The 19,536-nt window shown below is 37.6% G+C and overlaps 1 protein-coding gene across 2 annotated transcripts in view; it reads right to left on the bottom strand.

Annotated features, from left to right (window-relative positions):
• The window catches only part of tns1b (tensin 1b), a 238,213-nt gene extending 219,174 nt beyond the window's left edge, over positions 1-19,039 (bottom strand). For both annotated transcript variants that reach the window (XM_082174596.1, XM_082174592.1), the window contains exon 1: positions 18,634-19,039. In XM_082174596.1, coding sequence (XP_082030722.1) covers positions 18,634-18,738 — 105 coding nt within the window. In that variant the 5' untranslated portion in view covers positions 18,739-19,039. The remainder of the gene's footprint in view (positions 1-18,633) is intronic.
• Between the last annotated feature and the right edge of the window lie 497 nt (positions 19,040-19,536).

A 19,536-nucleotide genomic window follows, 5' to 3' on the forward strand; every position in this document is an offset into this window, starting at 1 on the left:
TTGTTGTTGTGATAACGTACACGCAGTACAGAGAGCTTTTCTCTCACCACTAAACTAACTGCTTTAGTAAGGTTCTGTGAAAATGTTTCCGGTTTTATTTTCCTTTTACGCCCTGAAGAAGATATCACGAGTTCATTGAAATTATCCACCCTCGATCACTTAGTCAGCTTTGACGAAACTCCTCTTAGCCAGCGCGTCTTTTCAAAGTGACATCTGACCTGAATACTGCGCGCTGAGTAGCTAAAACGGACTCGCGTTCACCAACAAGGGTGCGAGTGCTTGTCTCTGCAGCTCTGTAAAACATGAACTCGCGATGCCTTGACAGCGGACAACCGGCTTTTGTGAGAAAACTTAGGGTTTAGTCAGTCTTGTCAGGCGTCTATTTCAGATGAGGAGATTAACGTTATAAAGACACACCGGCAGGCGGTTGGTGAGTAAACGAAAATGTGCGCTTTGGCGGAAGGATGTTACGTGAGAATGTGGAGTGTCAAAATAAAGGTGTATATCGATATTTTAAGAGTGGAATCGATGCATCGTATCGTTAGACGTTATATCGATGCATCGATCCATATCGATGTATCGTTACACCCCTAGTCTCGGTCCACTTGTTTGGTGCACACCAGGGTTCAGATGGCAGCATTCCCACGTATTCAAATAAACCGCACTAACAGAGCAATCGCACTAGGGTTCATTTTAATCCAACCAAACATGCCAGGTGTGAACACACCCTTAATATACACCCTCTTAGAAACAAGACAGTCATAGCATGAGACCCTGAAAAAGAAAGCAGCAAGTTATACAAAAATACATTCCAAACCCAAAAGTCCAAGCTTTTGTACAATTACAAAAAGAGTACAAAAGGATGGTTGATTTATCTGTAGTACTCAAGTAGACAAAATGACCAGAATGCCCATTTCTAGTAGGGCCACACTCACACAAGTTCTTCTGTGAAGAGTAAAGCCTGCAGCAAGTACAGCACAAACACAAAGAGCATGATCTTATTCCGTGCCTCATCAGGCTACTTTGAATTCCTCAAGGCACATAATTACACAGACTACAATGACCTTAGAGATTCACAACTGACCAATGAACAATGCATTGCTTTGTTCACTAAACAATTGCTGCTATGTGAATCTGAGATATCCTCACACATTTCCCCACAGCTATCAGAGAAAATAGACGCTCCAGCTCATGTTACAATCAGAGCAACATGTTCGTTCTATAAAGAGAGATCAGGATGACAACATGACACATGTGTGTTAATTACAGAGGTGTGGCACACTTGTGCTTTTCCTTTGCATTGCATGTGCTGCAACCTGATTCAGTTTGGGTAATCCCAAAGTTTAGTGCAAGTTTCTAAACATGCAGTGCATCCAATGTAGTCCTATTCATTAAAGGTCCCATGACATGGATTATTTTATTATTTTATAATGTTTCCTGGGGTGCCCTTATAATGTTAGTATGTTTTTAAGATCAAAAATTTTAATAATTTAGAAATAAAAGGCATTTTTCCTAGCCTGATTTTAGCCTCTGATTTGAACACTCTGTTTGAAGGGGCGTGTCTCCTGTGAGACTTCAGTGTAAACGCCCACTGCTGTGATTGGCTGACATGCTTGCATATGAAATAGCTAGCATTACATGTGGAACTCTCTCGAATACTTTTACAGCTAATATACGTTTTTACTATTACAGCTACCGAGATTAACTAATCGTGAGAAGTTTTTTAAGTATTTAGATCTATTCCCATCACATAAAAGGTTGCAGTGATGAGCATTGAGCAGATGACAGCCTGTTGGATCGCGTGAATGAAGATCTTATCCTTGCAACGCAGTTTCTGCACTCTCAATAATGATTTCCCCAATGCAAACATGAGGTAAGTACAGTAAGAGCTTCGTTGTGCAGCGTAACAGCGTCATTGATTTCATAACGAGTTTTGGCAAGTGTCCAGATAAACTCGCCCCATGTGATTGACAGCTTGGGCGATTGGAAAGGGATTGTTCTTTGATCGCTTTCTGTATATATTTTAATCACAGTTTAAATAAGATTATTTTCATCCTACCAAGAGAAACGATGTGAAGTTGATATTTTAGTCACTGGCTTGATTTACTGATGCATAAACAGAACGATTTTGAGAGAAAGATTATCTGTCTGAACTTGAACAATTACACATCAAATATTCACATAACCCACTGGTTCTTCAGAGGCTCGGATGAAGGAACTAAAAAAATACTTTTCTGTTCATTTGTACATCCAAACAGTGAGCAACTGCCAAGCTTCACTCGTTTGCAAGCCATGATGTCTCTCGAGGAAAAAACAATATCGCGCTCGCGCAGCTCATTTTCTCATGGGCGGGCCACATTCTCTTTGCGGGCAAAGAAGAGAAAGGGGAGGTGACCTTTCCCCTTATGACGACATAAAGGGAAGATTCTAGATTCGCCCGTCTGAGCTTTCATTTTCTCAAAAACACCCAGGGCTTGGTTTACACCTATCAAAATGTCTAGCCACTGGGGAACCATAGGCAGGCTGGGGAAACTCATATTAATGTTAAAAAACCTCATAAAGTGAAATTTTCATGTCATGGGACCTTTAACAAATTACTTTAATGAGACTGTTCTTTTAATGAATCATTCAAAAGGACAACACTTTGACAGGTTTGAATCAGTCTGATGAATCCTTCACTGAATTGACTCACTAAATCAGACAGAGCAGCAAATGAATCAACATCTGACTCACTTCATGAACTGCAGTGTGTAAAGCCGTGAGCACACCGTAAGATTCATATTTACAACTGTTGCTTGTCAGACTGTATGAATATGATGCCAGCTGCAAGCCATGTCACACTAGGATCTCAGTTGTCATTAATGTCAAAATGTACGGCAGTCAAGACGCATTTAAAAAACGGACACAAGCAAGAAGACTCGTCAGGAGTTTTACATCATCAGTCCAGTATTTACATGCGGGATAGAAATGGTGGCTAGCAAACAAAAACAATCTCTAACATTAAAGGAAGGGATAGTTCACCCAAAAATTTATTTATTTAACCTCAACTTGTTCAAAACCTGTATGAGTTTCCTTCCCTCATTGAACACAAAGGAAGATATTTTAAAGAATGTTGGTAACCAGACAGTTTACAGTAGCCATTAACTTCCATAGTATTTTTTTCCTATTATGAAAGTCAATGGCTATAGTTGACTGTCTGAGCGTTTTCTGCCCCTCCATTGACAACTACGCAACTACCACTTTCAAGCCTCAGAAAGGTAGTAAATACATCATAAAAGTAATCCATGTGACTCCAGTGGTTTAACCTCAATTTTATAAAGCAACATGAGTACTTTGTTTGCGCAAAAAAACACACATAATTGACCACTTTATTTACAAACCACTGGAGTCACATGGATTACTTTCATGATGTCTTTATTACCTTTCTGGGGCTTAAAAGTAGCAGTTGTATAGACTGTCAATGGAGGGACAGAAAGCTCTCAGATTTGATAAAAAATATCTTCATTTGTGTAAAAAATTATAAAAAATGTACAAATAAAAAATAAATAATTTGGTACACAGTAACTAAAAAATTTGCCTTGTTCTGCACTTCCGATATGCATTTTAACGCAGTTATGTGAAATGTCAAAATTAAGAACTTTTGAATAAGATTCTATCACACTTCCTTGGTATTTCTCCACTAGGACTCAGAATTCCACTATACATACTTTCCTCTTTTACGGAATGTGGAAGTCTGCAAGCCTATCCTTTAAAAACAGTCCGTGCAAGTCAAATAAAATTATCTGCCTTGGCTTGTTACAACATTTCACACAACGTGAAATGGAAAGAAAAAAGTGGGACTTTCTTCCTGTGCGTATTCAAAGTAAATGCAGCATGTCAGACCAAGGGATATAGTATGATCCCTGAGAAAAACAACCCTCTCCCAGAGTAAAAAAACAAAAAAAAAACACACGAGACCAACCTGGATGGCCATACCCCTCTAATTACCTCATGACTCAACAGTCGTCTCCTCTTCAAGAACAAGAAGGCTCTAGAACTGGGTGATCCCTAACATCAGCAATGTGGCATATCGGTCTAAATGTGATGAGCTTTATGAGAGCATTGCACCCTGTCCATCACCCCACAGGCCTTTGAGAATCCACAAAAGCAGACGAGCAGGACATCCTAGGAGTTCCTGGTTGCCAAGTGCGATTGACTCAGCTCTTTGCCAAGTATTAGAAAGCCTACAAGAAAATCCCTCCACTAGGAAAGTGTCAACAAACATCAAGAATAAAAGCCACATTCATCAACAGACAAAAAGACAGAGCTGGACGGAAGCGACTGCGTAGAATCTACATTCTGTCCATTCCATGCAACAGGCTTGAGCCAAAAGAGGTGTTTAAGTCAGACAAGCCTTGTTATACCCCCACAAAGAGAGCATGCAAGCGTAACTCTGGGAAAAAAAATACAGTTGCCCTTAACCCTTAATCGATCATGTGGACTGTCATTTCATCCTCAAAGCGATGCCCGAGCTGCATTAAAGTAGCTTTAAGTGACTGTATTAAAGTCTTTTGTACTCCATTATCTTCTGTTGACAGAGTCTTTGTGAAGGGGTTTCTGCATCAGTGGGTCTGTAATGTCCTGAAAGCCAGACTCTGAAAGAAATATCTGACCATCCCAGAGTTCTGCTGCTCGAAGTGGCTCACTCACACCGCATCGTCTTGCAAACCCCAACCTGAACTGCGACATGAAGTTTTTAGGGCTTTCAATTTAGCATATTGACTAAAATAAAGAAAGAAAGAAAATAAAGAAAGAAAGAAAAAAAAAAGAAAAAAAAGAGAAAAAAAAGTGCTAGATTGATGTTCAATGATATAGAAATAAAGCAAATATATTGACAATATTCAAACAATACTCTAAAGTCAATAAAGACTTTAGGTGCTTTCATGGCTAATAATTAAACAAATAAATTAAATAAAATAGTACGTGATCAAAAAGTATTTGTAAAATATTCTTATTTATTGAGTCCTCGAACCTCAGTTTGAAATCCCTCAGTTTAATGCTTTTGAATGATCTTAATTTGGGTGGCTTTTCTCACCAAATATCGGGTAATTGACCAGAATAACGTAATATTTGATTAAAAGTTTTAATCAATTGACAACCAACCCTAGATTTTTTTCTCAAGTGAATGAAATCGGTAATGTGCAAATCCCTTTCTCAGCTTTCAGCAGATTGTCAAGATTTTGACGTCAAGCAACCTATAATTTCATTCTGCTCAAGCCAAGCGTGAACATTGGGAAATTGGAAAAACGATATCCTCAAATCGGTCTCATTCACACAGGCCTTCAGCGAAGGAATGAAGTAATCTGAAGCGTACAGTCCTTTGTGTTGGCATTCCCTTCACTTACACTCCACTGGCAGCTTAAACATCACTAACTCATGTAACTCTAGCACATATTTGTCATCCTGTAATCTAAAAGTCAGCTAAACCTTAGAGGATCTTATTTAATCAAACACTATCAGATGCCTATTATTATCTACTTTTGAACTTGCAACTAGAATGAAACATGTTAAACATGTTAACAAATTGAGGATCAGAATTTCCCTTTAAGAAATGCATTGGTTCGGCTGGAATCTATTCAACCTTCAGCAGTCATTCTGAAAGTAAACTTTTTTTTTTTTCTATCATATAAAAGTATAAAAAGTTGTCTTTTCTCACCATAGTAACCACGATATTTCTTTGGGATTCTCACAACTATATAAGGCTGGGAGTTGTAAGGGATTTTTTCCAATTCCACTTAAAGATCCTTGTCCTAACAAGATACTAAACAAAAATTATAAACAGCCCCGTTCACCAATGTTTTCACATTTCTGTCAAAGATGGAGTTTGGGTTCCTTGCCACTGTCACCTTACTTGCTTAGTTGGGGAACTGAGCTGGATGATAACATCACGGTTCTCTGCAGAGCTGCTTTATAGCCGAAATGAACTCATTCAAGTCGAATCAAGTCACCTTTATTTCTATAGCAGCTTTACAGTGTTAAACAGAATTCAAATCTGCTGTAAAACAGCTCTAAAAGGACAGAAAACAGTCATTATTCAGCTGAAATCAGTTCAGTGTTGATTCAGTTTGGTTCAATAACTGTGAAAAGTTCATCAAAATATGGAATTCAATATGGAGTTCAATTCAGCTTAATAGGCTATAAAGCAGCTGCAGAAAACAGTGATGTCATCATCAAGCTCAGTTCAGTTCTTACTCAGTCTTACTAGTCGAGTCAATACTGCTGAACATCAAGTGTCCCCAACTAAGCAAGCCATTCCATAATTTATGAAATTCACACAGTTATTGAACTGAAACAACACTGAACATCCTTGAAATCAAGGATTAAAAGTTGCTCACTCGATCTTGGATTCTTTGCACTGATGGACCATCACACAGGGTACACACATTTTTATATCAAGCGTAGCGTTAGTTCTGGCAGGTCACGTTAGTCAAGCTCGCATCAGCTGATCCACATCTACCTATAGGAATACGACGCCTATCACCGTATACATATATAAGCTCCTCAGTATTATCAGCAGCTATCGTGTTTCTCAGGAGCGATTACCCTCCTCCTCTCATCAGTCAGGATTTGGCATTCTGATTCCCCTTGAATCAGAATAAATTCTCGAAATATGTTGTATTTTTAAATCTTGAATTAAATATATTTGCAAACATTCATGTTGGTTCTGTTCTGTTTACCCAAAGGGGGGTTATTGCTGCTCTTATTCATGCTAGACTGCATGGATGCGCAGGGAGTTCTCGCCCAGAACAGAACCATACCGCCAATCCAAACTGTATGCTAATTGTCAATTGTATTTGACGATAGTGGTCCTGACAGAAATAGGCTACTACATACTCCAGAAGACAAAACAGTTGTTAGATCCTCAAAGACTTGTTTAAATTATATAAATGCAAATTCACTAAATGACGACATATGGAAAGATTATTATAGCGTTTGCATTTTTATTATTAGACAGAACTGTTTAACAAAGACAGTAAAGTAATGAAAACAGAGAATAAGCGATTCTAAATTTCTCAATTTCTAATGTTGTCAAAATAAAAGTCCAACTTATGACACTTAGAGAACAAACCAAAAAACTATATATATACATATGCCTTGGAAACATAATAGGTGTCCACTAAAGGCAACCTAAGGGTATTTGATGAACTTTGCATGATGAAGTTTGCATTATTGATTGATATTTTGCTGTTTATTACTGTGAAGCTGCTTTAAGACAAATAGTATTGTATAAAGCGCTATATAAATAAAGGTGAATTGACTAAAAATGCTATCTATAGGAAGCTCACTGGGTTTCATGTTTACACTGCCTGGATCACAGAAATGTTTTCTAATGAAAAGAGAGAGACAGTTTGACCTTTCAAACGTAATATTAACTTTAAATAAATATTAATGCGGTAGGACAGATAACCTCAGGTAAGCAAGTATGCCCAAACACAAAAAGTGTCAGTCCACATACGTATGTGTTCAGAGAGGTCTGCTAGGGGTCAGGTATAGTTCCTGAAGCATTGATACTTTCATTAAAGTATGGAGGGAGTGGCGCAGAGGTCAGTGGTACTCTACACAGAGAACACACTGTTTTCTGCTGGCCAGCAGGACACTGGAATGTGGGGAGGGATTGTGGGTAACTTTCACTGCACCGCATACCTTATCAGATAATTACAGAGCGGAGGCGGGAGGGGAAACCCTGCTGGCGGTCTGTCACAACGCAAACCAGGCGGTACTGTGTCGAACAGATCTGTGCTGTTGTCCCAACACTAATGCATAGGAAGTGACACTTCATTCAATGGAGTGATTCAGAGAATATGGGCTCGCTTCAAAATAGCATACTAACATATGACTATTTCTATTTGTACAGCAAACAAAAATGGCAAGAAAAAATTACTTGAAAAAAAAAAAAAAAACTAAAACTTAATTACTATTATATACTATTAAAATATAATTAATATATATTTTATTAGCATATATAGGGGTGGTGGTGGTGCAATGGATAAGACACATGCCTTTGGTGTGAGAGACCCGGGTTCGAATCCACTGTGAGACACCAATGTGTCCCTGAGCAAGACACTTAACCCCTAGTTGCTCCAGAGGCGTGCGACCTCTGACATATATAGCAATTGTAAGTCGCTTTGGATAAAAGCGTCAGCTAAATGAATAAATGTAAATGTAAATGTAAATAATTACTAAAACTATACATTTTAAAATTAAAACTTAAACTTAATTTTTAAACTTGAATTAAAAAAAAAATTATAAAAAACAATTCAAAATAGTAATAAAACCGTAATATCTTAATGACACTAAAATAATGTCACAAGCTGCACGCAAAAAAAACCTGAACAGGAATCACACTAAAAGCTTAATCAGTCTGAGGAATGATTCACTGAATCAGTTGGAACGGTCACTGAATCAACTTCTGACACACTGAACAGAAAGCTACTCTATCGTCGCTTCCCATGATGTCTATCTTGAAATGAAGTGTTTTCAAATGTCAAATGTCTTGTGTTCAAAAATGACCTAATTTTTTTTTTTTTTTTTAATGACATGATTGTCCTATATTTTAGTTTGTTAATGTTTTTTATTTTATATTTTTAGGGGATTTTATGGTACTGAAATATGTTTATGCAGTAATTATAATCCATTTATTCACTTTTTGAGCATGGACCTGAAAATGAAATGACCATTTTAAACAGTCATAAATATGTAATGCTTTGGAGCATAGACTTATTTTGGTCTCTTTTTAAAGAAGACACTTGGCAGAGTATTTATGAAGTGAAAAAAAGTGCACTTGAAAAAATTTACACTCATTGTTATGAAAAATAAAATTTTAAATTTGTATATGAAATACATATTTTCCAAAACACTTTCTACTCTAAAACTGTGAGAAATTCGAAACCATAAATCTGTATGATATCTGAATGTCCATGATTTGTATTTGTGTTTGTGTGTGTGTGTGTGTGTGTGTGTGTGTGTGTGTGTGTGTGTGTGTGTGTGTGTGTGTGTGTGTGTGTGTGTGTGTGTGTGTGTGTGTGTGTGTGTGTGTGTGTGTGTGTGTGTGTGTGTGTGTGTGTGTGTGTGTGTGTGTGTGTGTGTGTGTGTGTGTGTGTGTGTGTGTGTGTGTGTGTGTGTGTGTGTGTGTGTGTGTGTGTGTGTGTGTGTCAACTGTTTGAAACCCCCTGATTTAATGTTTTTGAATGGTCAAAACCAAACCCCATTTTTTCACTTATTATTATTTTTAAAGAAAAGTTGGAAGTATAAAGTGTGTAAGATACACAGCACATTCATTCACTAAGATCTTATTAATGCATACTGAGCATAACCTATGGCTAGCAAAACACCAAATCACTTTTCGTATTCTTAACCTTGAGACAGTTCATGTAGCCATTTTGCATAGTAAAGTTTGGAGAGGAACACAATAGCACCATGCCTAATTTATCTAATTCTATCTAGAACATAAACTAACTGAATGAAACCCACTAGGCTGCAATTGTTCAAATGATGGAACAAATTTCACAGTTTGTTGGCTTGCGTCCTATCTGCTCTCTGCTCCCTAACAGGCAAAAAAAAACACCGTCACAATGGAAAGTTTGTGATCCGACAAGCAAATCATATTTTACATGGACTTCAAACGGATACAGGACCAGTATCAAATTTGGCTTTCAGAAATGCAAGGCATGTTACAATATGTGCTTCTCATTAGTAACTGACACTAAATACATTGAAATAAAAATAACTTGGTTGATTATGAGTTTAAAAGACAATTAAATATGTTTTCTCATAAATCTGATTTTAATTATTTTAAATAACTTCTATTTCTGAAGTTTGGTGCATTACCTTGAGGGTTATATTTACTTTGTAAACCCTGTCATGTATTGGACGAGTGACTCTTTGTTAAAATGATTGTCCATGTCAATACTCTGCAAGCAATAAAAATCCTTCTTCCCCTCATGCTAAGCCTGGCATTGTGCTACACTTCTATTTCCTCTCAACTTTAACAAGCGTGACATGCTAGTCCACAAAAAGACTCAAACCCAGGTGTTACACAACATTCGTTCTTCAGAACAACGCTTCACAAACGCTGAGGGGGAGGGCTGAGAACGGGAGGACTTTCTTTCTATCTCTTTTACTTCCTTTAGAAAATCTACCACCAATGAATCTGCAAGAACAAGCCAATCCAACACAAAGAGCAATACAAAAGCTTCAACCATGATACAAAAAATCAATTGGTTTAAATGCTACAAGTGAATGTTGGCATCACAACATTATGATGCACAGATTGATAATGGATTTTCAAATGTAAATTTGCTAAAGCTCACATTTAACAACATTATTAAATTAATGTTTTAAAGATCAACTTTAAATGAGAGTTAGATGAGGTAATCTAAGGGTACGTTTACACGACAACGATGTACTAAAAAATGAAAAGATTTGCCTCCCCCCTCTGCATTTATTGTGTACAGCCGACAACTCGCACAGATCCACAAAAACGACAAAAACGCTGTATTCTGCTGCCAGGCCAGTAGTTGGCAATGTCACTTTGTAAAAAAAACACACGCCTGTAGATTGAACACGTAACATGCATGCGCATGACGTCACTGTTTTCAAAAATTCGTGTTTTTGACGTTTACACAGAGAAAATAAGAGTAGAGTTTTCAAAAAATAAATAAAAGAATAATACAATGTTTTGTTGGGCATAAAGTATTACATTTAGTCTTTGATTTTAATATGTATTAAATAATATTATATATATTTAAGACATTATAAAATCAAATTGTGTGTGTGTTCAATGTAAAAAAATATAAAAAATCTTTAAAAAGTACATGATATTTGAAAAAAAAGTTTACCTTACAAAATATGCAAATATTCATATGTAAGGGAAATGTGCATCAATTAATCAAAAATCGAAAATGTGATTGTTTTGGTTGTTGTTGTTGAAAGACTGAACACAACAATTGAATTTTCAAAAATGTAAATAAAAAAATGGGCAAAACAAATCTCAGGTATGTCATTTGTGCTTATTCTCAGAGCAATTTTCATACTGAAATGTAATATATAATAATGTAATGTTTAAATTGCATGTGATATAGAAAATCTAGGATCAAGCTAATAATTTGAACTGAACAAATCTCTTATCTTTCTCACGAACACCCCAACCTCTTTAATTGTTTTTTGATTAGACAGCCTGTGTAGGAGCGGGACTGCGACCTAAAAAACTCCATCGCTTGCTAAGATCCATCGCAAAGCCAATTAATCAGTCAGTACACTGAGAGATCCAAGACTGCACACTTTCCCCAAAGACAACAAATCTATTACAATCCCTATAGATTTGCCTCAGCTGCCAAAAACCGTACAGTGCGCACCCAGAGAGATCGCTCTGACAGGTAGAGTTTGACCTGTTCAATCTATGTGTAGCTAGAGGCTAAGGGTCTAAAAATAAAAGAAGGCATTCATGGAGAAACAAACATGACATTGACCACAAAGTTAGAGATGAGTGCCATTAAAAAAAAAAAAAAAAAGGGGTGAGGCACAACTGAAGATGACTTTTTAACTGGCACATGTTCCTACACCTGACTGGCCATGTTTTTCACTCAGGAACCTTTTGTGTCCTGCACAATCGCTCTGCGATAGCACAAAAGCCCAGGCAGCCGTGTGTGGAATGGCTGAATGGCGTTATTGGGGAGAGAAGCTCGGCCCTTTAGATGTTCTCTGCGGCAGTCGGACAGGAATACTGCGAGCGAGCGCTGAGATAAGACCAAAACATTGAGCTGAATCCCTGACAGGAGGGAATGTGTTTCAGCTGGGCGCTGACAGATCATCCAGAATATCCCAGTGGGATGGGAATGGGGCATAAAAACAACAACACTTGCCAAGTGTCATCTGAACTCTGAAAACAAGTCCCCGTTTCAAAAAGAGGCATAATTAAAAGGAATAAAAATGAAAAATGTATAATTTTTTTATTTTACCTTTATTTAACCAGGTAGGTCAGTTGTTCTCATTTACAACTGCGACCTGGCCAAGACAAAGCAAAGCAGTGCGACAAAAACAACAACACAGAGTTACACATGCGGGAAATAAACAAACGTAGAACGTACAGTGAATAACACAATAGAAAATCTATATACAGAGTGCAAAAGTAATGCAAAATGCAGTAAGGAAGATACAGTGGGACAATAAATAGGCCATAGTGGCGAAATAAATGACAGATTTGCATTAACACTGGAATGATGGAATATTTGTTTACTCTCATGTCATCCTAAAGAATCTTCATGCAGGTCTTTTGCAGACAGTGATAGACCAAAAATTCTCACACAAAGCCATTGTATGACTTCAGAAGACTAAAGGCCCGTACACACCGCGACGAATATCGGCGCACGTTATTCGCCAGCGTTTTTCAACGCGTTTTTTGTGTTCACACCCAAGCGATTTTCGCTGACGATGAGCCGAGTGAACATGCAAATTCATTCCCTGGCATTAGATGGCGCTTAATGTAAAACATAAATACAATACAGTATATACTCTGCAATACCACTCCATAACAGTTCTCTTTTATCAAGATTTTTGTAGTCGCTGTCGCGTTTGTCATATAGTTCTTTATGTTCCGACACCAACGAGACCAGCAGCTCTACATTCATCTTGCCTTGCATCTTCCTCGTCTTTACTTCTTCCCGGCAGTGTCTGTCTATGGGCAGTGTAGACGCTACTTGGCGGATATCTTCTTCGCTGTTATGTATGTGTGCTCGGCAAGACCGTTTTGTGTTTGAGCGCCCCCAAGTTGTGTTTTACTGTAACTTCAGAAGCTCCAGACACGTGAGCAAAAGCGCCAATCTCATTGGTCGGATAGTTTTTGACGCGGCGCGTCAAACCAAAAAAACGAACCCGAGGCGTTTAAAAAAAAATTACGCTTTTACGCGTGGCGTTTTTCGCGTCGGTGTGCACACTCACATTGGCGCCCTTTGTTTAGTCACGAGGCGTTAAACGTCGGCGAATATCGCGCGCGAAATTCGTCCCGGTGTGTACGGGCCTTTAGAATAAAATCTAATAGGCCCTGTTAACACCTGGTATTAAGATGTGTTTTGGTCAATCGGATCACAAGTTTACACAAGATCACATTCACGTTTTACGCCTGGTGTTTTAATCTGTCTCTTTTGTCCAAACTTGGGTCTTCATTCAACAAAGTTTAATCCCGTCAGCGCGCTTCCCATAATGTTTACGCGTTAGGTCAGTAGGCGGAGAGTAGACGGTCTTTTGTGGCTGTTCGAACACATTCAAGTTTTCGACTACCTCTGGAAATGGTCGAAAGTAAACGAGCGCAAAAGGTTTTAGACCCCGCATCTTAATACCAGGTGTAAACAGGCCATAGACTTCTTTTTAATGGTACATTTTCCATATTTCTTTGTCCTTTTTGGACAAAAGGTTGAGAGCTCACGTCTTCCTTGAAATTGGTTATTTTGGTCTAAGTTGAAACAAGATGGATATGTTTAGTTTTTTTGCTTTTTCACTTACTGCCAAAAAAGTATGTTTTATCATGCTACTGCAACAAAATAAAGAGCAAATGACATTAGGTGTTTACGTAATTGATGACTTACAGTAATTGTGCATTTTATCTTGTGTTGCCACAAGTAAAAATTCAATCATGCAGGTTTGGAATGACATGAGGGTGAGTGAAAAATGCTAGAAATCTCATTCTTTTAAAGCACCACTAGTGGCAATAGATTTGTAATCCTGACTAGGCCGGGTATATGCTATATAGAGTGTTGCAGGAACGAGTCCTAATGTGAAAAGTTATAAGTTAGCTTTTTTTTTAATTTTTTTTTTTTAGTTTCATCATCCCAGATTATGTGTTTAATGAGGTTTTGGCTAAATGCCTTTAAAATTCAAAAAAGTTGTGTTAATTTGTAAAGATTACCTTACTGAAAAAAACGTGTAAGAACCATTAACTTCTGTTGGTCACAGAGCTTATTTTCTGCAATAATCCAAAAGCTTATGGAAAAATCCAGGGGTTTTGTAGAGGGAACCAGAGTGAGGAAATTCCAAGTTGGCCTACAAAAATACATCACTGCATTACAGTGTTGAAAAACTTGTCTGAAAACAGTCACTGTTTTTGCAATTCTGCATAGTCATAGTGCCACTTTAACACAGAAAAGAACACACAACTGCAAGGCATACATTCCTGCAGATAGGAAAGATGTTTAGATGCACAATGTGTGCTTGGGAATTTCTTTCCTCCTAATACAAGTATATTTTATGATTTAAGGGTAAGCATCTTTCCATAACCCCAAATCAGCCCTAGGATTTATAAACTCAGTAAAATCACGGCCACAATTAATAAAATCCCACATTTTTGTTCTGACAAGTTTGAAAGAGGAAGTTTGGGGTGTGAATCCCATTAAGGGAGCGGTGCTCTATTACGGCGTCTAAAGTAGGTTCAGTGCTCATGCTGTGCTCTTACAAGTGGTCTGATAAGCAAGTACATGAACCCATAGTTTTTCCCTATGGATCTACCTGGTGCAGGTAACTGTCACTCCCTCCCATCCAAATCCCTGGAATTTCCACCTCCCTTCTCCTGACGGCCTTCCCCACCCCTCTCTAATCCCGCCACAGATCTGTCTGTGTGATTTATTCCCACTGGAGGGATGAAAGGAAGCCTAAGAGATTTGGGCACCGCTGGTTAGTTAGGAACAGAGCTGTGATCTACAACAACCAGTCAATCAAATCTCATTCTCAATTTCTTGCAGTGTGAATTTTCAATCATATCAGCAGTAATGCGGCTTATAAAATATTACAAACATTGTGATGTTATTTGAAGTCTTCCTTGGAATTTGTAATCATGGCATGACGTGCATGCGTTCAAGTGATTTTGGTTTAAACGAAATGGATGCATTGGGCAATTTCGTGTTTCTTTTTTGCTTTTTCACTAATTGACAAAACAAGCAAATTATGTACATTAGGTGTGTAAATGATGAATCATGTGTCTATTTTATCAGTCATGTCCTGCCCCACAGCATGATGGGAAATTGTTTAAGCCTGTCGCCCAATAAACCTGCATATTCTAGCGAGCATTATCACTATTCTTTATCGACAGAACAAAAAAAATGGCAACAAAATCTCATGTCAATTCATAACTATTTTACGTTTTGGAAAATTGCTGGCTAAATCGTGTGACTTAGTATGTTCTCAATCTGCTTACGCCCCAGTGACGCGGTTATGAGTAGAGGTGGACTTTCAGGTAAATCATACATTTTCATACAATTCAAATTCATATGAAATTGCTACCTCATAAAAGCAAAAAATAAGTTTTCCCCTAAGATCAGGTTGAAAAAAGCATACAAAAAAAGTTGAGCAACCAACATTCACAATTAAAACTTGAGTATGACCATTATGAAAAGTTAAGCTTAAAGAAAATCCTGTTTTTCACCCTAAAAAATAAAACGGTTTTAATGTGCACTTAGATAAGATCTTTCTGACATGGCAAAGGCAGAATGATCTAAATATGTTTATGGTTGAAAGTATGTGCAGTATTCAAATATTTACTATTACTTATATTTCAAATCTACACCTCTGAGCTATAATCTTCTCATTCAAAGCATATGCACATATTTATTAATTTGCACATCCTTCTGCAGTCCAATGCATTAAGCATGCAAGGCCTATATTTTTGTACTTTTCATGTGTACTTATTGCACACTGCTCAGCATTTATATTATTAAAATCATATTAAAAATAACAACATTGATTTCCCCCAGGGAATCAAGTTCTATCTTAACCAAATGTTAATGGGAAAAAAACTGATTAAGACATGCTATTAAAATAATGGAATGTTATTGCATTCTTACAGGCATTTGAACCTGCAGTAGCAGAGATCTCTAGTCTCACTAAAAAAGTAAATTAATCTTCTAAAAATAAATGCACATTCCTCTCATGAAATGAATGCCACAGGTTCATCGTCATCAAAGTAATGCAACATTAATGGAATAGTTCACCTAAACATGAAAATTCTGTCATTACATATTCACCCTTGTGTCTGCGAGCAAGTAAACACCATAAAAGTAGTAGAAAAAAGCCATGTAAAGACATGTCTGTGTTGCCACAGAAAAAACTAAAAAACAACAGCATACAGTTTTGGAATGACATGAGCAAATAATGACAGAATTTCATTTTTGAGTGAACATTTGGCCTTTATTTGCTGATGGCTGCAATTGCTAACAGAGTTTTTGGCTGTACCCCAGCAAAGTTCACATGACAGAAGCATAATTCAGAAGCCCTAATAGACCCAGTAACCACTGCTCTGATGAAAGGTAATCAACTATATTATAACTATCTACTAGGTAGAAAATAGTTTATTCTGATTATTAGATCATTATTATACCCTTTTACAAAGTCTTGATTTTGTTTTTGGGGTCTGGTAGAATAGGTTTTCATGTTTGAATGTTCAAAAAACACATTATTTTCAACATATTTTACATTATTGCAGCACCTATTTTCCGAGTCTGTCAGTAACGCTCTGTTTAGTTCCTGTCTCTATGAAGCCCCTCCTTCCGAAAAGCGCAATGTGCTCTGATTGGTCAGCTGGACCAGTGCGATGTGATTGGTCAACCGCTTCGAGTGTGTTTGAGAAATATCACGCCCCTTACCATAGTTGCAAGTTTTAACACACTACTAGCGCAACTCAACCTGGCCTTGTGCATTTTTTTTGCTTATGCCTTGGGCGGAATTATTTAAATGAGGAATATTGTGACGTGTTCGTTCGACAATCAAGTCTACAATCAAGGCGTTTCAAGGAGTTGCTTACTAATATAGGGAATAACTCCCTTTGGAGCAGACATTTTTCATGCGCAAACAGCAACAGCACACTAAAGAAAGTTGAAATTGTAAACAAGCATAATAGGTCCTCTTTGAACCTTTGTGTCTAATCATATTCCTGTTGCCACTACTTCATTAAAAGCAATAAGTCAGCTTTACAAAGACATGCAAAATATCAGGGTGGCCCAGCTTTGTGGAACCCCATGTCACAGTGTTACCAAAAATGAAAGATGACTATCGGGATATAGGAGCAACATTCCTTCCAGAGTTCTGGTCCCTTTTTGAGAGCAAAGCAACAATGTGGGGCTTGTTGTTCCAACCCTTCTGCCCCAAGTAACGCCCTGACTGACCTTCTAAATCTGACCCCACCACCCAGAGCAGACCACCCCATCAGAACAGTCCCATGTAAGACGTCTTTGATCGTTGCACATACAGTACATATAGTGAACTTTTCCCTGAAATATAGCATGCAATTCAATAGAGCTGACTGTGTTTACATGCACACGAATATTCCATTACTAATCAGAATTCAGTCTGTTTTGATTATGTAAGTAAGCGTCATGTAAACACATGAACCAATAGCTTGTAAGCATTTCAGAACAATCTGAACAATGAAGATGATGTGCATGTAAATGTGGTCAGTATGTGAAATGACAACATAAAACCAAAAGTTCTATAAATAGATCCCATGTGGCAGGAACGCACAAATTTCCAATCTGGATTCCATCCGTAATTAAACTGTGCAATGATGCAACTCATTCATTGATCCAAATGTGAACAGAACACTATTGTCTAAGCTTAGTCTTGGATTTGCCCTGATTTCTCACTGTCTGGTCATGTAGGAGATGTGTTTACCCTGTGAGGTCTGAACAGGAGATCCTGGGTTTGTTTTTCATACATAACTGTATAGGTGGGGTTTTTGATACAAATCTAAAATCTGTCAACACATTAAGCACTTTAACATTCAAACATTTAGACAAACTTGACAATGTATGTTTCTCATGATCTTAAAAACCTTTTGATCTTTAAAGGTGTATGCATAAATGCTTTAAATGAGTTTTATAGCCTAAATTCTGCATTTCCAAATTGTACAATGGTTGGACCTTACCAAAGATTTATTTATTTATTTATTTATTTATTTATTTATTTATTTATTTATTTATTTATTTATTTATTAAGGGACAGTATTTGCTTGCTAGACTTGAATATGGAGCATTTTATTATATAATATTCTTTATAAATAAATGTAAAATGTCATAAATGTATATAAATACGGTAATTAAATACATTTTTAAACAATACTTATGAAAATCAAATCAGCATTAAATCTAAAAGTAGCTTTAAGTAGGCTAATGTACAAGACAGAATAATATAATATAAATACGTTAAACATGCATTTAAAAAAAATTATAATCTAAGCATACCTTGAATCTACATCAATCATTATTAAAATCATCCCGGCACAATTAGCACCTCAGGAATATGGCTGAGACAATGCCCAGAGATGTGTATTTCTAAAATATTAGATAGTTTTGATTCGTTCGGCGACTACATAAGGTGTATCCAAACTCTTGACTGTTGTGCATGTTCTATTAGTTAAAGGCTAAATAAATAAATACACATTTAAAAATATACGACACCTGTAAGACCAAGATTTATCTTTCTGAGAAAAAAAGTTAATTAAAAATATATATATATTCTCAACCAATACATTTATAGCTTCACTGTCAAGTTCACAGCACAACGTCAAGAACTTTCGATGGACTAGAATGTTCCTGCATTAACCCATGTGCGCCTTACCTTAGATAACAGCCTCTTTTCCTCTTTCTTTTTCTCCACATGCTGATCCAAAGGCATCTGCAGAAAATCGTCTTCACAGCAGATGAAGCTCACGGTGCATCCCATCCAGACAGGTTCAGGTGAGCGTCCTTACGACCCATTCAACGCGAGCGTTCTCGTGACTATTCCTCCTGAAGGTCAGTACGGCAGGTACAAACACTCGCGCGCATTTCAGCCAAAGAGATCCAGCAGGCGTTATTCCTTTAGCGTCTTTAGTGCCTCCGCGTACGATGTTCCTTTTGCCCACAGAACTCCCATTCAGAATGACGCAGTGAGGCAGTAGAAAGAGGAAGGATTGGAGTCTGAGGGGAAAAAAAGTTTGAAAACTGTGATGTGTAACTCCGCGCCACGCGCACACGCCTCCAGAGCTGCAGGAAACGCAACTGGCGTTCAATGCAAACACAGGCTAATGCTCTTGTGATGTGTCGCATAGCGCAGACAACTGCGCAGGTACACTACCTATCTATCTATCGTGACTAGTACGGTCTCTCAAACCTTCAAGTTATACCTTTCAAATTTCACGCTTTTCAAACTATTTATAACTTTCAGCCAATGCTTTGTCAAGGCCACATGGCAGCTTGCTTTTATGGACTTTCCTTTTCTAGTTGTCAATAGAGTTGTAAGCGGCGAGATCAAAGCAATATAATCAACACGTGTTTAATCCGTACATGCAGTTACTGATCATGCAGTTACTGATCCGTCACTGATCCCGTCATACTTCTCATTTGCCACCCCGACAATAAAGGTTCAGAGGCTAGAATATCTTGGCTGGGAATTTTCTGCTTGCATTCCTACTTAATGTGCCATTTGTGATGGGGTTATGTGTGTCATTCACACCCTGTGTTTGTCAGCCAGAATATCTCG

This window comes from Leuciscus leuciscus (genome assembly GCF_965113295.1).
Source record: "Leuciscus leuciscus genome assembly, chromosome: 7".
NCBI classification, from domain to species: Eukaryota; Metazoa; Chordata; class Actinopteri; order Cypriniformes; family Leuciscidae; genus Leuciscus; species Leuciscus leuciscus.